The sequence below is a fragment of the Schistocerca gregaria genome, unplaced genomic scaffold (genome assembly GCF_023897955.1).
Source record: "Schistocerca gregaria isolate iqSchGreg1 unplaced genomic scaffold, iqSchGreg1.2 ptg000449l, whole genome shotgun sequence".
Classification (NCBI taxonomy): Eukaryota; Metazoa; Arthropoda; class Insecta; order Orthoptera; family Acrididae; genus Schistocerca; species Schistocerca gregaria.
This window is the reverse complement of record NW_026061870.1, coordinates 674,952-701,618: the sequence shown is the minus strand read 5'-3', so window position 1 is coordinate 701,618 and position 26,667 is coordinate 674,952. Positions and strand designations below refer to the sequence as shown.

At 41.5% G+C, this 26,667-nt stretch overlaps 1 protein-coding gene across 1 annotated transcript in view; it reads left to right on the top strand.

Annotated features, from left to right (window-relative positions):
* LOC126312745 (serine-enriched protein-like) overlaps positions 1-26,667 on the top strand; it is a 172,481-nt gene that overhangs the window by 33,240 nt on the left and 112,574 nt on the right. Inside the window, exon 2 of the mRNA XM_049992243.1 lies at positions 6,675-6,830. Coding sequence (XP_049848200.1) covers positions 6,688-6,830 — 143 coding nt within the window. The 5' untranslated portion in view covers positions 6,675-6,687. The remainder of the gene's footprint in view (positions 1-6,674; positions 6,831-26,667) is intronic.

The window sequence follows — 26,667 nt, the reverse complement described above, 5'->3', positions numbered from 1 at the left end:
GCAAGTGTGGTGTCTGGCGGTGACACCACAATTCTAATTTAGGTTACGACATGTTCGATGTGCCTGCCGTCATTGGCGGTGTAGCGGCACAGACGAACAGCTAAATTCTGCATGACCCGCCGAAGTATCGGAACATCGATGCTGGAAAGTTTGCAGATGAGCAAGGGTTTTGGGGTTATTGCTGTACACCTTGTCTTTAGCACATCATCACAAAAAGGAGTCACATGTGTTGAGATCCGGAGAATATGGCACCCAATAGAGGCCCATGCCAGTGGCCTCTGGGTATACCAGAGCCAGAATGCGGTCCCCAAAGTGCTCCTCAAGGACATCAAACACTCTCCTGCTTCGATTGGGTCGAGCTCCGCCTTGCATGAACAACATCTTGTCGAAATCAGTCGATTATGCGGATGAAATCATCTTTCAAAACGTGCACGTATCGTTCGGCAGTCATCGTGCCATCAAGGAATAGCGCACCGATTATTCCGTGAATGGACACTGCAGACCACACAGTCACCTGTTGAGTGTGAAGAGACTTCTCGACCGTCACATGCGGCTTCTCAGTCCCCCAAATGCGCCAAGTTTTCTTATTGACGAATCCATGCAAATGAAAGTGGGCTTCATCCCTAAACCAATCCATACCTGCGTACACTAATTCTGATACAAACCGTTCAGAAGCTATGACGATTTTATTTCGTATAGTTAAATAATTGCCACCCTGTACCAGGCTACTGCAATCTTGTGCGCCGCACAGCACACAGCGTCTGAGAAATTTAAAACTGTTTTTTGGTAAATATTTAGAGAAGTACAAATCGGATTAAACAAGGGTGTAATAAAAGTTGTTCGTTTCGAAGGGGAACATCGAATGATACCAAACTCGACCCCCCTGCCCCACCCCAAGGGTGACGGACGGGGTCAACTTTGACATCTTAAGTAGGTAACCCCATTTGTTATTGCAGATTCAAATTCTCCGGGAAAAATACATAACTTTAAATACAAATTTTTTGTTACGTGATACGTGGTGCTGTTATCGACAAAAATCAAAATGGGTTAAAAACTGTTGAAAAATGATGATATCTCAAGAAATATACATCATGTTAGGGTCACAGGGGGTTTATAAAGGCAGTTATTCCACTCGTAAAATATTTAATAACAAACCAGTTTTTATAGCAGAATAACTTGGTTCTCCTGAACATAATACATTGCTTTTTCCATATTATTAGTGTAATTTCTTCCATAGATGTCGATTACATGGAAGGCATTGGTTTATTTAATTGCACCAATAATGTTGACAAAGTAATGTTTTATGTTCAGGAGAACCACGCTTGTTTGCTATAAAAGACCGGCTTCTCATTAAATATTTTAGAATAGCTGCCTTTCTCACCTCGTGCGATCCTAATATGGAGGGTATTTCTTGAGATATTATCACATTTCTGCGCTTTTTAAGGGGTTTTGACTTTTATCGAGTACAGTCCCATCTATCAAGCAACTATAAAAGTTTTAAATACAAAACTGATGTTTTTTTTCCAGAGAATCCGAATCTGCGATAAAAAATGTGGGTGGCTATTTAAGAATTCGAAGTTGACCGCCTCATGTCTTCTGGAGGTGGAGCAGGGGATTGTGGCGATACCTGTAAGACACCGCTAGCCCACGCCTCTCGCGGTGTGCGTTTAACCCCATTTAAATGACGCGCCAAGCGCGCGCCCAGCGGCTGTACGATTAATTAAATAATCGGCGTGCTAATCACAGTTGAAATCTCTGGTCCAGAGGGACGTGAAGAGGCTGTGGTCCAGAGAGAGAGTAGAGTCAGTCGAGTCTTGTTCAGTCTTAAGAGTCAGTCGAGCTAGAAAGTGTCTTGTGAAACGATCATTCTGCGGATAATATTAGTGTGATGATTTCTTTTATATGTGTTGTGTTGTCTTCTTCGATGAGTAAAAAAAAAATATAGGTAAAATAAATTTTTGTGATGTCCATCAATAAGTTCATTCCAGTAAAAATAGAACCACTTCCCTTCACCTTTATTCACCCTTTTTTCTTTCTTTCCTTTCAACAAAACAAAAACAAAAAATTACCACCCTCCTTTTTTTTTTAATTCCGGACATCACAGGGTGTAACTGGATGCTCCACTTCGACCCTAATAACTTTTACTACATCCTTTTTTAAATCCGGTATGTAGTTTTACAGATATATCCAAAATGAGTTTAAACTGCCTCACCTCGTATATGTCTTGGTACATGGGCAGGCGATACGATAGACCACGGATTTACATAGTCTGTTTCGTTTGAACACAAGTTCGTTGAATAATAACATCTGGCCGTTCGCGGTTGAATTGCTTCGTTATGAAATACACGAGCAGGAGCTGAAGAATCACATACTAAAGAGACGACTGAAAATTTGAACCGAGGCTGGGATTCAAATCCTGGTTTTCTGCTCACTAGGAAGATGTGCCAACAACTACGCCACCCTGCCACAACTGCACGGACTACCCTAGCACCCCTCTGTCCTTAATCCAAATTCCCATTCACCCACTTGGTATTCGTCCTAAACCCGAACAGAATTACATAGGCACTCCACCTGTACCGGCATGGCACCTCAACACCCAACGAAATGGGGCATCACAGACATTTGATTCTTGGAAAGGTCTCTAGAACCATTGAAGCGTGTATGCCTGTTTTTCTGAGAGGATGCTCCGTATAGTTCAGGGGGAATACCAGGAATAACTGGGAATTTGGATCGAGTAGGGAAGTGTGCTGGGGTAGTCTACACAGTTATGCACCGAGCGATGTGGCGCAGTGGTTAGAACACTGAACTCGCATTCGGAATAATGACGGTTCAAACCCACGCCCAGCCATCATGATTTAGGTTTTCTGTGACTTCCCTAAATCATTTCAGGGAAATGGCGGGATGGTTCCTTTGAAAGAGCATGGCTGACTTCCTTCCCCATCCTTCCCTAATCCGATAGAACTGGTGACCTCACTGTTTGGTCCCATCTCCCGAATCAACCAACCAACCGTAGTTATGCAAAGCCGCTTAGCCTGGGGGGGTGTAGCGAGCAGGAGACCAGGGGTTCGAGTCCCGGCTTTGGTTCAAATCTTCATTCTTCGCTTCAGTCTTCATTTATACATCATAGGTGTTTGACTCTTGAAAAAGTCTCTGGGACCATATACACTGAAGAGCCAAAGAAACTTACGCATGCGTAATATCGTGTAGAGCCCTGCAACATGATGTGGCATGGAGTCGTCTAATGTCTGAAGTAGTTCTGGAGGGAACTGATGCCATGAATCCTGCAGGGCGTCCCATAGATCAGTAAGGAAACGTGAGGGTGGAATTCTCTTCTGAACAGCACGTTCAAAGGCATCCCATATATGTTGAATAATGTTCACATCTGGGAAGTATGGCGGCCAGCGAAAGTGTTTAAGCTAAACAATGTTCCTGGAGCCAATTTATAGCAATTCTAGACGTGTGGGATGTCGCACTGTCCTGCTGGAATTGCCTAAGTCCATCGGAATGCGCAATGGGCATGAATGGATGCAGATGATCAGGCAGGATTCTTACGTACGAGTCACCTGTCATAGTCGTATGTAGACGTATCAGGGGTCACGTATCAGTCCAATTGTCCCACACCATTACGCAGCCTCCACCAGCTTGAACAGTACCCTGATGACTGCAGGGTCCATGGATTCACGAGGCTGTCTACATACCCGTACACGTCCAACCCCTCGATACAATTTGAAACGAGACTCGTCCGACCAGGAAACATGTTTCCAGCCACCAACAGTTCAAGATCGTTGACGGACTCACGCGAGGCAGTCATGTCGTGCAGTCATCAGGGATACACGAATGGGTCTTCAGCTCCGAAAATCCCATATCGATGATGTTTTTTGAATGGCTCGCACGCTGACTCCTGTTGATGGCCCAGCACTGAAATATGGAGTAATTTGCGGAAGGGTTGCACTTCTGTCACGTTGAAAGATTCTCTTCAGTAGTTGTTGGTACCGTTCTTGCAGGATCTTTTCCCGATCGCAGCGATGTCGGAGATTTGATGTTTTACCGGATTCCTGATATTCAGGGTACGCTCGTGAAACAGTCGTACAGGAAAATCCCGACTTCATCTACCTCGGAGATGCAGTGTCCCATCGCTCGTGCGCCGAGTATAACACCACATTCAAACTCACTGAAATCTTGTAGCAGCAGTAACCAATCTAACAACGGCACCAAGCAGTTGCTGTCTTATATAGACATTGCCGACCGCAGCGCCGTATTCTGCCTGTTACAGATATCTGCATGCCTATACCAGTTTCTTTGGCGCTTCAGTGTAGTTTCATTTGACTCGCATACTAATTTGTGCATTCCTACTGTAGCACGCTTTACATGTAGATCTACGTCTACATGGTTATTCTACAAGTGCCTGGTAGAGGGTTCATCGAACCATTTTGATATTACTTCTGTAACATTCCACTCTCGAATGGCACGTGGGAAAAAGGAACACCTAAATCTTTCCGTTCGAGCTCTGATTTCTCTTATTTCATTATGATGAAAACTTCTTCTAACTTAGGTGGCTGTGAGCAAAATACTTTCGCATTCAGAAGAGAATGGTTCAAATGGCTCTGAGCACTATGGGACTTAACTTCAGAGGTTATCTGTCCCCTAGAACTTAGAACTACTTAAACCTAAAGATATCACACACACCCACGCTCGAGGCAGGATTCGAACCTGATACCGTAGCGGTCGCGCGGTTCCAGACAGTAGCGCCTAGAACCGCATGGCCACCCCTGCCGGCTCAGAAGAGAAATTAGGTGACTGAAATTTCGTAAATAGATCTCGCAAAGTAAGAAAACCGCATTTGTTTCAGCGACTGCCAGCCCAGTGACACTCTCACCGCTACTGCGCGATAGCACGAAGCGGGCTGACCTTCTTTGCACTTTTTCGATGTCCCCCGCCAGTCCTACCTGGTAAGGATCCCACACCGCGCAGCAACATTCCAGCAGAGGACGGACAAATGCAATGTAGAATGGAAGATAGGAGACGAGGTACTGGCGGAATTAAAGCTGTGAGGACGGGGCGTGAGTCGTGCTTTGATGGCTCAGTTGGTAGAGTACTTGCCCGCGAAAGGCGAAGGTCCCGAGTTCGAGTCTCGGTCCGGCACACAGTTTAAATTTGCCAAGAAATTTCAAGTGTAATCTAGGCTGTCTCTTTAGTGGGTTGGTCTCATCTTCTACGTGTTCTGCCTACAAAGCGTAGTCTTTGTTTCGTCTTCCCCACAATATAATATATGTGGTGTTTCCAATTTAAGTTGCTCATAATTGTAATTCCTAGGTATTTAGGCGAATTGACAGCCCTAAGATTTGTGCAATTTATCGTATACCCAAAATTTATGGTATTTCTTTTAGTACCGATGTAGATGACTACGCACTTTTCTTTGTTCAGTGCCAATTGCCACTTTTCGCACCATACAGAAATTCTCTCTCTAAATCATTTTGTAATTGGAACTGATCGTCTGATGATTTTTCTTGATAGTAAATTACAGCTGCTTCTGCAAACAATCTAAGACGGCTGTTCAGATTATCACCTAGATCATTTATGTAAATCAGGAACAGCAGAGGGCCTACGACACCACCTGTCGGAACGCCAGATATCACTTCTGTTCTACGCACTACGAACTGTGACTTCTCTGAGAGGAAATCACGAATGCAGTCACACAACTGAGACGATACTCCATATCCACGCAATCTAATTAAATCCTTCTGGAAATCTAGGAATATGTAATCGATCTGAGATCCCCTGTCGGCAGCACTCATTACTTCATGGCAATAAAGAGCTAGGTGCTTTGCACAAATGCTTGGCCGCTACGACCACCTGATCTCACTCCCTGTGGTTTCTGGTTGTGGGGCTACCTGAAGGTCAGAGTTTACCAGGCGAACATTCGTGCATGTGCTGAAGTGCAGGATATCCAGAAAGGTAGCCAGCATACCTACGGACATGCTTCGTTCGGCTGCACAGAATGCAATCCTGCACGTTCAGGCTCTTCTGGACACTAGAATGAAATTTTCACTCTACAGCGGAGTGTGCGCTGATATGAAACTTCCTGGCAGATTAAAACTGTGTACCGGACCGAGACTCGAACTCGGGACCTTTGCATTACCCTGGCAAGTGCTCTACCAACTGAGCTACCCTCACAGCTTTACTTCCAAACTTGTCCGTGAAAGGCAAAAGTCCCGAGTTCGGTCTCGGTCAAGCACACAGTTTTAATCTGCCACGAAGTTTCTTCTGGACACTGATGGGCGCCATATTGATGGTTCAAATGGCTCTGAGCACTATGGGACTCAACGTCTGAGGTCAACCTAACTAATCTAAGGACGTCACACACAACCAAGACCGAGGCAGGTTTCGAACCTGCGACCCTAGCAGTCTCTCGGTGCCAGACCGTAGCGCCTAGAACCGCTCGGCCACCCCGTGTTGGTTACGTATCAATAAGTCATTTTCTTCAAGGTAATTCATAATGTTCGAGTACAGTATATGCACTAAAATCCTACTCCAAATTGAGGCCACTGATATGGGTATGTAATTCAGTGGGATACTCCTATTTCCTTTCTTGAATACTGGTGTGACCTGCGCTACTTTCCAGTCTTTAGGATCTGATGGAGAGGGCAGCAGTGTAACGCGCGCGCTGTGTGCAGTGTGTTCCAGGAGATGCTGTACGGGATCTCGACGGGGTTCGGGTCGCCGCAGGTGCCGGTGGCGGAGATCCTGGCGCGCGCAGTGCCCACCCTGCACTCGCCGCAGAAGCCCAAGAGCAGCAACTTCCTGCAGGTGCCCGACATCGAGTCGCCCAGGTACGTGGGAGGCCGCGCCGCCCCCGCCCCTCCAGCAAACGCTCGCAGACCGCAGCCTCCGTGAAGTATCTGATGAGCGGGTCACCACCAACAGTGCCAAAGTGCTTCCGCTCTGTGAGACACTGCAGAGAGGTTTGGAATTTAACCCATGGTACTGGTCCAATATTTTCCACATCCGTTTAGGTAAATATTGGGCTGGATGCCCAGGTTCCAATTCAGCTACACACTGCGCAAACAGTTTGAAAACTATGAATCATTTCGCCGTGCCACATATACTATACACAGACAGAAGAGGTACACAGGTCGCACGCAGACCACATATCAATCGACACAGCCTCCGCGAAGTATCTGATGAGCGGATCACCACCAACAGTGCCAAAGCGCTTCCGCTCTGTGAGACACTGCAGAGAGGTTTGGAATTTAACCCATGGTACTGGTCCAATATTTTCCACATCCATTTAGGTAAATTTTGGGCTGGTTTCCCAGTTTCCAATTCAGCTACACACTGCGCAAACAGTTTGAAAACTATGATACATTTCGCCGTGTGACATATACTAGACGGAGAAAGAAGGGGTACACGGAATTCTCTTGGTGGATGAGCTCTCAGTAGCCTTGCAACGATTTTGGGACTGGCGATTCCATCTACAACACAGCCGGACCCAGCAATGGCTGGACATAGGGCACCAGAATGGGTGCGATGGTGATGTTTGGTTTGTGTGGCGCTCAACTGTGCATTCATCAGCACCCGTACAAAGTCCCAATTTGTACAAAGTCCAATTTTTTGACACAATCTAATCTAGCCACTGTCACGAATGATGATGATGATTATGTTGATCATGAAACGACGAGGACAACACAAACGCCCCGTCCCCAGGCAGAGAATACCTTCAACCCGACCGGGAATCGAACCCAGTACCCCGTGATTCAGAGTCAGCAACGCTAGCCACTAGCCAATGGAATGGGTGGTACTGCCACGAATGATGATGATGATTATGATGATGATGAAATGATGAGGACAACACAAACACCCATTCCCCAGGCAGAGAATAGCCTCAACCCGGGTGGGAATCGAACCCTGTACCCTGTGATCCAGATGCAGCAACACTGGCCCCTAGCCACTGGAATGGGTGGATGGACTGGTACAAAGACTCGTGATCGGGAACTGCATGCTACCACTGCTGGCCAAATACTGGCGATAATAAGGTCATGAATATTTTTGCTAGTAAACAGGCCGTCTCCAGCACAACATACCAGTAACACGCCCACTCCGGTTCCTAAAAGAATCGAAAACGCGTGTCAGCGTTCACGAGAAGTTTTGCAGCATAGTTAAGTTCGTTGCAACTTGTGAAGTGCTCTGATTCTCAAATCCTGTTTCTGTGTAGTCCTAGTACTTCGCGCACAATTTCTGGCTTTAATTATAGGTTATAGGTTCCGCCTTTTGCAAACACACAGTGTTTTCGTTCTACCCACACGTTTGAGTGCTTCTGTGCCATCATCTGTGGTTTTCCATTCATTGAAAACTGTAAAAAAATGAACATATTTTAGGTTGTAATTCATTTGACAAAGTGAGGCCTACAATTTTTATTAAGCTGTGTGTTGTGGGCAGTCTTGTGAAGTTACAACCTAAAATATGTTCATTTTTACAATTTGCAATAAACGGAAACCAACTGATGATGGCACAGAGCTGCTGAAACATGTTTGGATAAAAAGAAAAAAGTGTCATTGCAAAAAGGCGGAGCCCATAACCTATAATTTAACTGCAAAAGCTGGAAAAAAAATGTTCAAATGTGTGTGAAATCTTATGGGACTTCACTGCTAAGGTCATGAGTCCGTAAGCTTGCACACTACATAACCTAAGTTATCCTAAGGACAAACACACACACCCATGCCCGAGGGAGGACTCGAGCCTCCGCCGGGACCAACCGCACAGTCCATGACTGCAGCACCTTTGACCGCCCGGCTAATCCCGCGCGGCAAAAGCGGGAAGAAAGGACAAGAGTTGCAGATCCAAAAGATGAATATTTCGTAGCCCAGCCAGTCATTCCCCAGTAATCTCTACAGTAAATACAGGAAAACCTTAATGAAACTTCAGAAGAGAGCTCTCAAGATACAGTTTAGTAAAAACTGTAGACTTAACTTTGTTAGATCAGTTACAACCTAAAATACGTTCATTTTTTACAGTTTTCAGTAAACGGAAATCCACTTATGGTGGAACAGAGGTGCTGAAACATATTTGGGTAAAAAGAAAAAAACTGTATGTTTGCAAATAGGCGGCACCTGTAACCTGCCATTTAACTGCAAATGTGAAAAGAAAGGCCAAGAGGTGCAGATACAAAAGATGAATATCTAGCTTGAAAACTTGGATCAGTGTGTTAACACTTTAACTTCAGAATATACTTCTTAAAGAGTAGATTTTGGCAGCATGTCAAATTTTGAAATTTGGCCAATAATTATTCGAAATATTGAAAATCAAATTTTAGATGTCCTGAAAGCCTGCAGCTGCTACAGCACATCCCTGTGCCCTGTTTTGCTGTTAGGTAATATAGACTGGAGTAACGAAGAAGGAGGTGTGTATTTGTTTTATCGACCGGCAGCAGTCTTCGGCAGAGTCAACTGTAGTATAGTGCTGAGAATATTATAAGATGTAGATATAGATTGGAGAGATAGAAAGATAAGGAGATTTACATAAAACAAAAAGTGTTTGAATGAGTAGGGAATTAGGAGACGGAAGAGATGAGCATTGGAAGGGGGGTAAAGCAAGAAGTTCGCTATCACCGAACCCGTTCAGCATATTTGGAGAATAATTGGAAGCTAAATAATAAAGACTACAAAACGGAGTCAGAAGATGAGCTGTAGAAGATGTTGAAGAGTATTGCAACGAATGGCAAAGAGTATGGACTGAAGAAAAATATAGGAAAGACAAAAGCGATGAGTTAAGCAAGAGGGAAGCGCCAATTAATGTATTCTTAGTTGGAAAGTAAAATCTTTTCTGCACCTTGGAAGATTAATGACATGGAATGGAAGATGTAAAGAAGAAATAAGGAAGACATTTGTGGGAAAGAGAGAATTTGAAACGGTGAAGCAGTTACTAATACGTAGAAGAATTCCGATAGAGCTAAATGTTACGCCAGGAGTTATACAGCAGTGAATCGTCGACAGTTAACAAGAAAGAAGAAATTAATTCAGAAAGTTTTGAAATGTGGCTATGGAGAAGAACGCTTAAGGTGGAGTGGATTGACAGACTTAAGAATCGACAAGTAAGGAAGGAAATAGGGGAAAAATAAGATCATTTGACGTGATCAAAAAATAAGGTCTCGGCTGGGATGTATACTGCTTTGGAATTCTCTGCAACAAATGATTGTAGAGGGAAAAGTGGAAGTAGTGAGAGGAATAGTTAGGAAGAGATTTGGAATGATGGGTGACAGTAGAAGAGGCCGAACATACGATGAAGGAAGATGCTCACAATGGGACATGATCGAGAGCCTCCAGAAACACGGATACGCTAAAGAAGAAGATCCAATGCGTTTTGAAGATACAACCCATTTTCACGGAGTGCACTGGCGTTTTTTGTTTATTACATGTATTTCAGTTTGTGACCTAGCAGTAACTGTACGACATAGTTATCAGCTGTACGCGAGAAATATCTCAGACGATAGAAACTAAATAAGTAAAGTATTACTAACGTTTGGCTTCATTTTGTCATTATTGATGCAGTATTTATTTCTTTTATGTCGCCTCAGATTTTTTGTGGCGTAAAATTAACAGCTATTTCTCTCCTTTACTGAACTAAACTCCGTCCGAACAAGCCTTCGAAGGCCCAACGGAACCGACCGGCCGCCGTGGCATCCTCAGATCGCAGGCGTCGCTGGATGCGGAGATGGAGAGGCGTGTGGTGAACACACCGCTCTCCCGGCCGCTTGTCAGTTTACGAGACCGGAGCCGCTTCTTCTCAATCAAGTGGGTCCTCAGTTTGCCTCATAAGGGCTGAGTGCATCTTGTTGGTTCCTTTACTGCTAGAAGATAAACTGAAGCAGACGCAACGCCCCAAAACCTTTATGTAATCCGTGAAAACGAAATTATATCTACGAAACGCATTCGATAAAAGAGGCAAATAAAACATCTCGACTGTAGACGGCGTTTTAGTAACAAAAATATTCCTAACCTACATACAAGCTACACACACTGACATTTCATGGAATATTTGTTATTAACTGACAAACATAATTTTTTTCACCCCTGGGAATCGATCTGGCCCCCTCCATGTTGACGCTACCTTTGTGGTCTAGATTAGCGACCTTGACCATCGTGTAGGTTCCATTCCTAGAAACACCAACATAAACACCGTTTACTGTCTTCTACAGCAAACGAAGAGCTCCCTGTAAAACCAATGTTGACCAACAAGACTGGCAATGTTATTCAGATCCCTAACGCTGTACCATCGCCACGTACAACGCACACAACAGACCAGTATCTCACAATATCGTTGGCTTCTTCGTACCAGATATGCCGCAGATGTAAAAGAGGTCTCATAAAGTTACTGTCAACATCGGACTCCGAAAGCTCTTTTACTCTCTAATCATATAAACTGAATCACTTTCATCTCAGTTCTGAAACCATTACATCTCAGACCCCGCATGTACCGATTTAGGCTCGAAATCATTGGGCCAATAATAACTTCCTTGCAACACAAGATAAGTCTGTTTCCGAAGACCAGTTACAACATATTAAAACGTACTATTAATTTTCCCAAATTCCATACGAACTAAAAGAGATTTAGTTACTCATTATGTCTTGCCTTAATTAATAACTGATCAGTTCTGATCTCTTTGAAATAATGGTGGCAAAAATCTGTTAGCCGAGATTTATGTTTGTGTTTATTTGAACTCTGTTCTCTATTGTCTACTGTTTCACTCAAATAACAATCTATCTCCACATTATTTACCTCGATACATACTCACTACTGCAATGTGGAAAGGGCGCAAGATTCTACTGAATGAGAATAAATTTCCTTCCGATTTGATAAAGGAAGGAAGAAGGTGTGATGGTACCGACAGTAAAAACCAAATTCACAACCAAATCGATAACTGGCAACAGAATCATATAGTCTTTACGTGAGCCGATATCACTAAGTGGGAGCTCAGCATTTCAAAATCTCAGTAACCCCACCACATTTATGTAGTATGCCAAGTAAAACAAGCAGTAACGAGGCAAATAAATAAGAAACCTTTGTCAGAATAGGCTGTAAAAATATATGTGACAGTGATACAGCAGGTATTAAAAATTGTGCTGTCAAGGCCTATTTAATTTGTTCGTACAAACCTAACATTTTAAACGTTTTTCAAGTGTTATATTTTTAATATTTTTATGCATTTTATGTGCTTATGAATAGTTGTTTTTTCGATGGATGTACTCTCAGCATCTATGTTATGTTGATTATATATGTGTGAAGGTCATGATTTCAATTAATCGACACACCTCATCCAAACAGCAAACATGTAAACCTAAGATCGTGATTGGCTACGAATTCCATGTAACACTATTAGATATGTGCGTTCTTACTTTGGAAACTGACCACTATGGGTCAAAATTGCATTAATTAAACTCGACTAATCACTTTAAAACCTTGCTACAAAAAAATCAAATTCTTAATAAACAATTTCTGTACTTAGTGGTTTTTGTGCAGTGATCAATATGATGTTTGCTATTTGGATATTGTAATTTTGTATACACCAGTTACAACAGATAGCGATAGAAAACGCAAATAAATATGTTGAAACATTTTTCTCTTCCCTAAAACTAAAGATCGTTACATTGAATATCGTGAAGTGATTCCATGCATTCGTACTGTGATGGTTGATCTCAGTATTTAGAAACCTTCCTGCTAGAAACTCGAATTATTTTCTGGCCAGAGGAAGTGTGACAATCGCTAGGAAGCATGTACTGTAATTTATTCTCCCCTCTTCTGCCACTTGATTTCTGAGGACATACAAAGTCATATCTGATTAACGTTATGCCATTTGCATCTTTCGCCATTTCTTAAGAAAAATAACATCTGGAACTGCTCATTTCCATAAAAACGGAAGCCCCTCTTACAAAATTCCGATTTTTAGAAACCACCTACTTCATACCGCGTTCCATATAGGGACGTTCCAAAGTCTTCCATCAATACCATTCTGGTGTAAAACTATACAGAAAAAATACCATCAATGAGGAATATAGTCCCTTCTCCCTATCTGAATTCTCTACAGGCAAACACCAATTCATTCGCTTGAATTAAAGTTGTTTGCGAAGGAGTGAGAATTTCTTATGTAGTTCTCTGGTAAGCTTATTTTAGTAAGTTTTCTAATGGAAAAATGTCCTCCTATGACGACATTCGATAGCTAGGAGACAGAGGAGAAAGCGATATCTCTACGGTCGTAAAAGTAGTTACACGTGTATTAAGTGTTGGCCGATTATTACCAATACACCATCTTATGCGATATTTGTTGTGCAGTTTCGAGGGACTTTGGACCAATGTGAATCCCGTTGTCATGAAATTTTACGGAGAACATTGAAGTTGTTGTGTTAGTGAACGCTTGATCTTTGCAAGTGCTCTTTTTATAAAATCTGATTTCAGTAACTTCGACAATTACGCTGAGTATATTGATATCCTATGGTCTACAGTCGCTGCTATATGTCTGTATAAGCTGTAGACTGCACTTTGTCCTCTTCTATTTTCTTCATACTTACTGTCGATTTGAGGTCAGTGACTGGGTATGTTTCATAAAGCTGTGAAGGAAAAAAAATGATTGTTGAAGAGTAGCAGGTTTAATAAAAAATACTTAACAATGGTACCTGAGTTTTGCATATCAGGTTTGTTTTCCTATACATACAGTTTAATTAACAAAACTTGGATAGATCACTTACTTCTACAAAAAGTTGAACAAATCATTCACATCACAACCATGAATATCACTTCTTCATTTTCTTGTGATAACGTGAAATTCTTTTTCTAAGATAAACCACATCTTATAGCAGTTGCTGCAATTCTGCTGTTTAATTTCTCTAACTTACAGTTACAAGTAGTTCAGACAATATACAACATAGTATAAAGAAAATGTTTCTGGGGATAAAAAATGTTCAGTGCTATAGATGGTCATTTTATCATCATATCATTTTTATTAATAAGAGTTCATTTTTTAATGTAAGTAATTTGCAGGTCGTAATTGTAGTTGCTAAGCTGTGCATCAACTTTTGTGAAACCTTGTAATTCACTGAAATTCAGTTCAATAACGGATTTAGTTTAAAAAAGTGCGTAGCATACAAGTTTTGTAATTGCGAAGTTGCAGATTCGAATATGATTAGTGCCAACTTTTTTATTTACTTTCATTTAATTCTGTGTAAATTATCAAATGGAAATGTTAATTAACAAATACTAAATTATAATGTTTGAAAAAATTAACATTTTTTATTCTTAATAGCTAGTCCAATGATAATAAATTAAAATGAGTTTTTGTCAAATGAAAAAAAAGGTATCCATAAGAATGCTCAATCTCCGAAATAAGATGGTGTATTTTTTTATGCTTAAAGTTTTGAATTTATGCACCAAATTTTTATTTATTGTGGACACCCACATTTACAAGTCATTGGTTACTAAAAGTAAAAGTAAAATTTTGTTACTTTTATTAAAGATTCATTATTTGTCAATCAATATTTCCATTTGTTGAAGTTTACAGAGTTTAAATTAAAGCAAAAGAATGTTGCTCCTAACTAGATTCGAACGAGCATCTTTTACGTTTGCATTTCTTTAACGCTACACAGATATCAGGGATTGGGTTAATAAGTTCGATACAGTACTTGGAAATCTTATAGTCTTCAAAGCAAATTTATGCCTGGACACTAATCGTAAATTCCGCCAACTACGAAGGAAATTGAAGAGAGACGATCGGTAAGGTTTCCTTGTAAGCGGATTGGAACATCTGTCAGGAAACAGTAAGTCGTATGCAAGACTGAGGGAAATCGTATCAATTTTGCGTTTTTTACTCTGCCATTGTTAAAGCTGGTTATGTGATTAACTGTAAAAATTGTTCGATAAGGAAACCAAGATGTTTGTTCCACACATTGCGTGTGTCGTATTCATGGTTCTTGTAACGTGTAGACTACCTAGACCTATTCACCTTACTGCTTATACGTCAGCGCACTTTTTTTTCTGTACAGCTGGGTCCGCAGCTTGAAACACGTCGTAATACAAAATTTTAAATTGAATCTTCCAAGTTAGTTGCTAACAGTTTTATTATATTTAGTACAAAATGCCTATTTCGGCAGTACAGGTGTAGTTGGGCGAAACGTATGTATTGCATCACTGATAAATCCTTTTGTCCATTGTCACTGTTCTCTAACGGGAAAATAAAACCACGTAGTAATTTGACAGCTACTTTACAGTTTCCCATGACTCTGCATGTTTACATTCTTGGTAAAAATGTAGCATGTTCAGGTGTGTCCATATTTGGTAAACATATGGCATAACCGATACCTGTCAACTAGCCGTCAAATTATTGCGTGACAACTGATCGAACGTGAAAGTCTCGGGCAGGTAGAAATGTGTTTGACACTGGAAAGACTGACGAAATGAGCCTAGTGAAAGAAATAATAAAATCATTAGCAGCTAACTTGGAGGATTCAGTTTAAAATGTCTTCACATATACTCCACAATCGACAGTACAATGCATGGAGCAAGTTACTTCTAATCATGTAACTGTATTATCTGACACTCATTTCCTGCGGAAAAAACACCAAGAGCGAAATTAGACATTTTTCCGTTGTTAGTTTACAAGAATCGGGCTGTAAGCTTCTACACCAGGAATTATTCTTTGTTCTACCTTTTTTTTAAAAAAAGAAACTGTTGTAACTGGTACCTGTTTATCAATGTTTTTATCTAACTCTTGTTGTTTCTTTCTACAAATTACCTGTTTTAGTATTTGTTCTTTTTTCAACGACTCTAATCATTCATTTTTTCAGAATGCTCTATTAATCACAATTTTTTTACTTATATATGTGAGTTTTTAATGTATTTCTCACACAGTCTGCACCACACAAACTTTTTTTACTCACTAAAATAAGACGACATTTTTTCCCCTTTTGTCTTTTTCCCCTGTTTTTCTGTGACTGTATTTCCAGTTGTATTTGTTCACGTCTCTCCGTCAACCTGGCGTAGATTCCGCTGCATGCTTTCCCTTGTCCACAGTTTGACGCTGTGCATGGCTTTGTGTGGTTTCGGCTTCAGTCGCTTTTCGCTTTATCAGGCTTCAAGCTTCTGCCTGAAGAAGGGACGAACTAGTATAGAAAATATTTCTACTCTCCAAATTGACTTCTCCTTCCTGCACATTGTGTTAGCAAACGTAAGACGCATTGTCTAACATTTTTAACATACCATGTGGCAGTAAGGACATCTCCTAATGTGAAACCACACAGTTAAATTCATTTTCACGTCAGTGGGCAGCGTGTCTTTCTTCCAATTTCAGCTAAAAGTCGGGCAAAAAGAATTAGTGTCCGTAAATGCAAAAGGAAAGTCAGAAAAACGCAACAGACTCAAGAAAAGAACAATGATTCAAGGGAAAAGGTGTTGGTGTTGTTACTACAGTTTTGGTGCACAGAATTGGAATAGAAAAAAAGGTCACATTTTAGGACTTTTATCTCATTATGAAATTTGCAATTTTCCGCAAAAATGATTTTATATATATAATCATTTTTGCGGAAAACTGCAAATTTCATAATGATATAAAAGTCCTAAAATGTGAAAAAAAAATTCTATTCCAACTCTGTGAAGCAAAACTGTAGTAACAACACCAACACCTTTTCCTTTGAATCATTGTTCTTTTCTTGAGTCTATTAAAAAAATACTTCCCATGTGAGTTAATATATCACTTATAAACTCACATGGGAAGTATTTTTTATTTTTTAATATAATCTACACCGGTTGAAAATGTTAAAATTTTTAGGTGCCTTGCACCAAGATCTAATAAAATCGGTATTTTTTTTTTATATAGAAGGCTGTGGATGGCTGTGTTACAAAGATTAAATTACGTGTCTGTATTGGCAGCACTGTCAAAAACAGTATTGTATCGTTTCATAGTATAAACATACGTTGTATGCCGAAGTGCTAACGTCATACTTTACTTTTTGAGAGATTTACCAGTGACTGATGAACTACAGCAGTATTGTGAGATGGCCATTAGAAATAATACTGAAGATTTGTTGAAAATGAAGCAGGCAGTATGGGCTACCTTCTTCCACAGACTGTCAAATGATGAAAAATCAGTACACCACCTTTGCCCTCCTGAACCTGATTCATGGTGCATTTACCGCAATGCCCAGTACTCAAAAAGTTCATACAGCCATAAACATTCCATTCCAAGCAGCAGTCATGGTCTATTTACAGAGACCTGGCAAATCCTGAATTACTCAAGAAGTATCAGTATGGCCAGACTCGAATTCCCAATAAGTCGTTCAATAATCTTACATGGACTCGCTTACCAAATAATGTCTTTGTTGGAATGAAGACACTAAAGGGGGGGGGGGGTCAGTAATGCTGTTATTGCTTTTAATGATGGCAAAATTGATAGGGTGTAAATGCTACAACATATGAGAATTAATCCTGGAGCAAACTGCATCAGAGAACTTGAACGGATGGACAAGGTTCGAATTGATAAAGCAGAGTATGTAGCACAGTTGGCCACTAAGGAGTCCAGAAAGAAGAAAAGAGGAAAAAATTTGGAAAAAGATCAAGAGGATGATATACAGTATGGTGTAGGGTGCTTCTGAGTCACTAAAAGCTAAAAATTAAGCATATATTGAGTTACAGTCTTTTGAAACTTTAAAAGCCGTCCCTGAAAATTTACATTTTCTCTTAGATTTTCCCCTAAATCTCAGAAACCACTTCGAGTAAAGAATCGAATTTTCAGGGAGTAATACATATCCTGAGCCTACTGAACTAAAAGAAGATGTTACGTATGATTAAAATTATTTAGGATAACGTACAAAAAAGTACACAAAATTTTAATCGTTTAATTAAAAAATTATATTTCCGAAAAAAGTGGCTGAAATGCAATTATTGTTGTTCAGTAGACTCAGAACACACAGTTTGATGTCCTGTAAAAGTTTCATGTCAATGGCTATAGTGGTTCCTGAAATACAGGGAAACCAAGTCACTAAATTTAAAATTGTCGAGATAGGGCGTTCCATCTCTCCTTACATCAGTGGCGCTAGAGTCTACTTGCGTTATCTCCGTGCAGCAGAATGTCTACAAATGGGACAGCAATTGATACTGTAGGAGTTCAGGAAGACAGCTGGGCTACCTTCATTTATAACACATACCACAATAGCGGCCGTTGGCAGACTGCAGGCAGATCAAATCCAGGCAGAGGCGGGCAGGTGCTAGATGTTTATTTTTTCTTGAACAAGAATTTAACGATTCAGAACACTGACACGGCCGAAGGCTGCAACGCGAGCCGCTTGCCATTGTCTGCGGTTACGCGCTCTTGTCTAAGCAATCGTCCCGTGACTCCATCCCAACTGAGATGTCTGGCATACTACAGTGACTGGGATCGTGAAATCAGCGATAAATGTCTCGAGTTCCATGCAGATAGGATACTCAGTCCCAGTAGTAATATGATGTTTGCGAGCCACGAAACAACAAGAGCCATACCGATACTGTGGGCATTATAGCGCGCACCAGAAAAGTGGTGACGTGGGACACAGTGGCACAAGTACAATATACAGGGTGATTCAAAAAGAATACCACAACCTTAGGAATTTAAAACTCTGCAACGACAAAAGGCAGAGCTAAGCACTATCTGTCGGCGAACTAAGGGAGCTATAAAGTTTCATTTAGTTGTATATTTGTTCGCTTGAGGCGCTGTTGACTAGGCGTCAGCGTCAGTTGATGCTAAGATGGCGACCGCTCAACAGAAAGCTTTTTGTGTTATTGAGTACGGCAGAAGTGAATCGACTACAGTTGTTCAGCGTGCATTTCGAACGAAGTATGGTGTTAAACCTCCTGATAGGTGGTGTATTAAACGTTGGTATAAACAGTTTACAGAGAATGGGTGTTTGTGCAGAGGGAAAAGTTCTGGACGGCCGAGAACGAGTGATGAAAATGTAGCACGCATCCAGCAAGCATTTGTTCGCAGCCCAGGAAAATCGACTCGCAGAGCTAGCAGAGAGCTGCAAATTCCACAGACAACTGTATGGAGAGTCCACATTGGCACATATCTGTCCGTAACTACCTGAACGTCAACTACCCGAGGCGGTGGATCGGCCGCCAGGCAGCCCGTGACAGAGCACTTCATCACTGGCCTCCAAGAGGCCCTGATATAACCCCCTGCGATTTTTATTATGGGGGTATGTTACGGATATGGTGTTTCGGCCACCTCTCCCAGCCACCATTCATGATTTGAAACGAGAAATAACAGCAGATATCCAAACTGTTACGCCTGATATGCTACAGAGAGTGTGGAACGAGTTGGAGTATCGGGTTGATATTGCACGAGTGTCTGGAGGGGGCCATATTGAACATCTCTGAACTTGTTTCTGAGTGAAAAAAAAACTTTTTAAATACTCTTTGTAATGATGTATAACAGAAGGTTATATTATGTTTCTATCATTAAATACACATTTTTAAAGTTGTGGTATTCTTTTTGAATCACCCTGTATATCGAAAAACTGGCTGTAGTACACACTTCTCGTGTGCAGTTTCCCTCCACTGGTGGTATAGAGCACCAATAATTAGTGAGATTTGCAATACCGGAGGGACACCGGGCCTTCATGATTTCAGTCAAACAGTCCAGCACGTTTTTTTGGTGTAGATCGCTTGACATATACTACAAGCAGGGCTTACACTCATGAGCCAAAACATTACGACCACTGCCTGTCATGAAGCCCAATGCCACCTCATGACGTCGTGGTTACATGACATAGTAAGAACAGGTACATTGACACAAGTCATGAGATACCGTTATGCACATATACAGATTGCGGTAGTATTACATATACAAAGTAAAAAAGCGCAGTGCATTGGCTTAGTTGTCATTTGTACTCAGGCGATTCATGTCAAAACCTTTTCAACGACATTATGGCCAGCCGACGGGAATTAACAGCCTTTGAACGTGGGATGGTAGTTGCAGCTAGATGCATGGGACATTCCATTTCGTAAATTGTTAGAGAATTCAATATTCCTAGATCCACAGTGTCAAGAGTGTGCCGAGAATATCAAATTTCAGGCATTACCTCTCACCACGGACAATACAGTGACCGACGGCCTTCAACCAAGCGACAGAGAGCAGCCGCATTTGCGTAGAGTTGTCATTGCTAACAGACAAGTAACGCTGCGTGAAATAACCGAAGATATCGATACGGACTGTACGACGAATGTATCCGTCGGACAATGTGGCGAAATTTGGCGTTGATGGGCTATGGCAGCAGATGACCGACGTGAGTGCCTTTGCTAACAGCACGACATCGCCTGCAGCGCCTCTCCTGAGCTCGTGACCATATCAGCTGGACCCTAGACGACTGGAAAGCTGTATCCTGGTCAGATGAGTCTCGATTTCAGTTGGTAAGGGTTCGGGTGTGGTGCACACCTCACGGAACCATGGACCCAAGTTGTCAACAAATCACTGTGCAAGCTGATGGTGGTTCCACAATAGTTCAAGCTGCGTTTACATGGAATGGACTGGGTCCTCTGGTCTAACTGAAACTATCATTGACTGGAAGTAATTATATGCGGCTGCTTGGAGACCATTTGCAGCCATTCATAGACTTCAGGCTCCCAAACAACAATGGAATTTTTATGCATAACAATGCTCCATGTCGCGATTGCTTTGAAGAACATTCTGGATATTTCCAGCCAATAATTTGGCCTCTCAGATGGCCAAAAATGAATCCCATCGAACATTTATGGACATAAACTAGATGTCAATTCATGCACAAAATCCTGCACCGGTGACGCTTTCTCACTTTTGGGCGGCTATAAATGCAGCGTGAAGAACCCGTGGTCTCCTGTGCCAACCTCTTCGCCTCAGAGTAGCGCTTGCAATCTCCGTCCTCTATCTTTTACTGGACGTATTCCAATCTGTCTTCCTCTACAGTTTTTGCCTCCCTCTAGTACCATTGAAGTCATTCTCTTATGTCTTAACAGAAGTCCTACCATCCTGTCCCTTCTCCTTTTCAGTATTTTCCACATATTCCTTTCCTCTCCGATTCTACCCAGAACCTCCTCATTCATTACCTTATCAGTCCACCTAATTTACAACATTCCTCTATAGCACCACATCTCAAATGCTTCCATTCTCTTCTTTTCCGGTTTTCCCACAGTCCATGTTTCACTACCGTAAAAGCTATTCTCCAAACGAATATTCTCAGAAATTTCTTCCTCAAGTTAAGGCCTATGTTTGATACTAGTAGACTTCTTTTGGCGACGAATGCCCTTTTTGCCAGCAGTGGTCTGCTTTCGATGTTCTCCTTGCTCCGTCCGTCAATGGTTATTTTACTGCCTAGGCAGAATTCCTTAAACTCATCTACTTCATGACCATCAATCCTGATGTTAAGTTTTTCGCTGTTCTCATTTTTACTGCTTCTCATTACATTCGTCTTTCTCTTCGATTTGCTCTCAGTCCATGTTCTGTACTCATTAGACTATTCCATTCAGAATATCGTGCATTTATTCTTCACTTTTACTGAGGATAGCAGTGTCATCAGCGAATGTATCATTGGTGCATGGCAAATACAGGACGTGCTTGGATCATGGAACAGTCGGAATTGTAGTTGTAAATTGTTGCAGTTGTGCTGCGAAAGTCCCTGAGCTTCAAGCGCTAATAGAAAGCACAGAAGCTGAAATCGTTATAGGCACAGAAAGCTGGCTAAAGCCTGAAATAAGTTCTGCAGAAATTTTTACGAAGTCTCAGACGGTGTTCAGGAAAGATAGATTAGGCAGAATTGGTGGTGGAGTGTTTGTGTCTGTCAGCAGTGGTTTATCTTGTAGTGAAGTCGAAGTAGATACTCCGTGCGAATTGGTATGGGTGGAGGTTATACTTAACGGCCGAATTAAGTTAATAATTGGCTCCTTCTACCGACCCCCAGACTTCGATGATATAGTTGCGGAACAGTTCAGAGAAAATTTGAGTCTCGTAACAAATAAATACCCCACTCATACGGTTATATTTGGTGGGGACTTCAACCTTCCCTAGATATGTTGCCAAAATTTTTGCTCCAAACCGGTGGTAGGCAGAAAACATCTTCCGAGATTGTCCTAACTATTTTCGCCGAAAATTATTTCGAGCAGTTAGTCCACGAACCCACGCTTATTGTAAATGGTTGCGAAAACACACTTGACCTCTTAGCCACAAACAACCCAGAGCTGATAGAGAACATCATGACTGATACAGGGATTAGTGATCACAAGGTCGTTGTAGCTAGTCTCAATACCATTTCTTCCAAATCCACCAGAAACAAACGCAAAATAATTTTATTTAAAAAAGCGGATAAAGTGTCACTAGAAGCCTTCCTAAGAGACAATCTCCATTTCTTCCGAACTGACTATGCAAATGTAGACGAGATGTGGCTCAAATTCAAAGATATAGTAGCAACAGCAATTGAGAGATTCATACCAAATAAATTGGTAAGAGATGGAATGGATCCCCCGTGGTACACAAAACAGGTCCGAAAGCTGTTGCAGAGGCAACGGAAAGAGCATGCGAAGTTCAGAAGAACGCGAAATCCCGAAGATTGGATAAAATTTACAGACGCGCGAAATTTGGCACGCAATTCAATGCGAGATGCCTTTAATAGGTTCCACAACGAAACATTGTCTCGAAATTTGGTAGAAAATCCGAAGAAATTCTGGTCGTATATAAAGTACACAAGCGGCAAGACGCAGTCAATACCATCTCGGCGCAGTGCCGATGGTACTGTTACCGACGACTGTGGCGCTAAAGCGGAGTTATTCAACGCAGTTTTCCGAAATTCCTTCACCAGGGAAGATGAATGGAATATTCCAGAATTTGAAATACGAACAGCTGCTAGCATGAGTTTCATAGAAGCAGATACCTAAGGGGTTGCGAAGCAACTCAAATCGCTTGATACGAGCAAGTCTTCAGGTCCAGATTGTATACCGATTAGGTTACTTTCAGATTACGCTGATACAATAGCTCCCTACTTACCACTCATATACAACTGCTCGCTCACCGATAGATCTGTACCTACAAATTGGAAAATTGCGCAGGGCGCACCAGTGTTTAAGAAGGGTAGTAGGAGTAATCCATCGAACTACAGACCTATATCATTGACGTCGGTTTGCAGTAGGGTTTTGGAGCATATACTGCATTCAAACATTATGAATCACCTCGAAGGGAACGATCTATTGATACGTAATCAGTATGGTTTCAGAAAACATCGCTCTTGTGCAACGCAGCTAGCTCTTTATTCGCACGAAGTAATGGCCGCTATCGACAGGGGATCTCAAGTTGATTCTGTATTTCTAGATTTCCGGAAAGCTTTTGACACCGTTCCTCACAAGCGACTTCTAATCAAGCTGCGGTCCTATGGGGTATCGTTTCAGTTGTGCGACTGGATTCGTGATTTCCTGTCAGGCAGGTCGCAGTTCGTAGTAATAAACGTCAAATCATCGAGTAAAACTGAAGTGATATCAGGTGTTCCCCAGGGAAGCGTCCTGGGACCTCTGCTGTTCCTGATCTATATAAATGACCTGGGTGACAATCTGTGCAGTTCTCTTAGACTGTTCGCAGATGATACTGTATTTTACCGTCTAGTAAGGTCATCCGAAGACCAGTATCAGTTCAAAGCGATTTAGAAAAGACTGATGTATGGTGTGGCAGGTGGCAGTTGACGCTAAATAACGAAAAGTGTGAGGTGATCCACATGAGTTGCGAAAGAAATCCGTTGGAATTCGATTATTCGATAAATAGTACAATTCTCAAGGCTGTCACTTCAACTAAGTAAAAAGTTAAAATTACGAACAACTTCAGTTGGAAAGACCACATAGATAATATTGTAGGGAAGGCGAGCGAAAGGTTGCGTTTCATGGGCAGGACACTTAGAAGATGCAACAAGTCCACTAAAGGGACAGCTTACACTACACTCGTTCGTCCTCTGTTAGAATATTGCTGCGCGGTGTGGGGTCCTTACCAGGTGGGATTGACGGAGGACATCGAAAGGGTGCAAAAAAGGGCAGCTCGTTTTGTATTATTACATAATAGGGGAGAGAGTGTGGGATGGAAGTCATTACAGCAAAGACGTTTTTCGTCGCGGCGAGATCTTTTTACGAAATTTCAGTCACCAACTTTCTCTTCCGAATGCGAAAATATTTTGTTGAGCCCAACCTACATAGGTAGGAATGATCATTAAAATAAAATAAGAGAAATCAGAGATCGAGCAGAAAGGTTTAGGTGTTCGTTTTTTTCCGTACGCTGTTAGGGAGTGGAATGGTAGAGAGATAGTATGATTTTGGTTCGATGAACCTTCTGCCAAGCACTTAAATGTGAATTGCAGAGTAGTCATGTAGATGAATTGATATCCTTCCATCTTGAACTTTAATTCCACTCCTGAATCTTTTTTTTATTTCCATCATTGCTTCTTCGATATACAGATTGAATAGTTGGGGCGAAAGACTACATTCCTGTCTTAAACACATTTAGTTAGAGCATTTCGTTCTTGGTCGTCCACTCTTATTATTCCCTCGTGGTTCTTGTACATATCGTGTATCATCCGTCTCTCTCTATAGCTTGCCCCTATTTCTCTCAGAATTTCCAACACCTTTCACCATTTTACAACGTCGTACGCTCTTTCCAGGTCGACAAACCCTATGAACGTGTCTCGATTTTTCTTTAGTGTTGCTTCCATTATGAACGGCAAAGTTGTAATTGCCTTTCTGGTGCTTTTACCTTTCCTAAATCCAAAATGATCTTCATCTGGCGCATCCTCAGTTTTCTTTTCCATTCTTCTGTAGATTATTCTTGTCTGCAGCTTGGATGCATGAGCTATTAAGCTGACTGAACTATAATCTCTCACTTGTCGGCTCTTGCAGTCTTCGGAATTGTGTCGATGATATTATTCCGGAAGTCAGATGGTCTGACGCCAGACTCATACATTCTACACACCAATGTGAATACTCGTTTTGTTGCCACTTCCCCCACTGGTTTTAGAAATTCTGGTGGAATGTTATCTATCCCTTCTGTCTTATTTGATGTTAAGTTCTTCAAAGCTCTCTTAAATTCTGATTCTAATACTGGACGCCGCATCTCTTCCCTATCGATTCCTGTTTCTTCTTGTCAGACAAGAGGCCTTTGGAGTACTCTTTCCACCTATCCGCTTTCTCCTCTGCATTTAACAACCTAATTCCGGTCGCACTCTTAATGTTACCACCCTTGCTTTTAATTTCACCGAAGATTCTTTTGAATTTCCTATATGCTGAATCATTTTTCCGACAATGGTATCCTTTTAGATTTCTTTACGTTTTTCATTCATCCATTTCGTCTTAGCTTCCCTGCACTTTCTATTTATTTCATTCCTCAGCGACTTGCATTTCTGTATTCCTGAATTTCTCTGAACATTTTTATGCTTCCTTCTTTCATCGATCAGCTGAAGTACTTCTGTTACCCGTAGTTTCTTCGCAATTATCTCATTTGTACCTAAGTTTTTCTTTCCAACTTCTGTGGTGGGCGTTTTTAGACATGTCCATTCAACTATACTTCCTAGTGAGCTATTCTTTATTTCTTTATCTATAGCCTTAGAGAACTTCAAGCGTATCTTGTCATTCCTTAGACTTCTGTACCGCACTTCTTTGCATATTGACTCTTCCTGTCTAATCTCTTAAACTTCAACCTGCTATCACAACTGAATTGTGATCTGAGTCTCTATCTGCTACTGAATAAGCCCTACAATCCAGTATCTGATTTCGGAATATCTGCCTGATCATAATGTAATCTAACTGAAATCTTCCCGTGTCATCCGCCCTTTTCCAAGCATACCTCCTCCTCTTGTGATTCTTCAACAGAGTATTCGCTGTAACTAGCTAAAATTTATTACAAAACTCAATTAGTCTTTCTCCTCTGTCATTCCTTGCCCCAAGTCCATATTCTCCTATAACCTTTTCTTCTACTCCTTCCCCTAGAACTGCAATCAATTCCCCCATGACTATTAGATTTTCAGAACTCAGAAAAATGGGCTACCAGAAGGCAGCGTGCTTGAGCCGCTATTATTCAACATCTGTACCAACGATCAACCTATTCCTGAAGAAACTCGAAGCTTTATTTATGCTGAAGGCTGCTCTATCACTACTCAGACTGACTGTTTTGAGACTGTAGAAGATAAGCTATCAAAATCTGTGGAAGAATTCACTGTTTAATATTAAGGGAATTACTTGAAACCCAATCCTGCCAAGACTCAGACCTGCGCTTTCTACCTGAAGAATAAGCAGGCAAATAGATCATTAAATATATCCTGGGGAGGCATCGTACTCGCACATAATCCTACTCCAAAATATCTTGGAGAAATTCTGGATCGCCCGCTAACATATAAAAAACATTGGCTAAACACCAAACAGAAAGTGGCAGCCAGAAATAACATAGTGCGAAAATGGACAGGTACATCATACGATGTTAATACATGCACTGTGCTTTCAAGCGCGCTTGCTCTATGTTATTCCACTGCTGATATACATGTTCGATACGGTAGAAGTCCAGTCATGCCAGGAACGTAGATGTGGCTCTGAATGAGACTTGCCGAATTATCACGGGTTGCTTACGACCTACTCCTGTGGACAAACTCCACTGCCCCGCTGGCATAG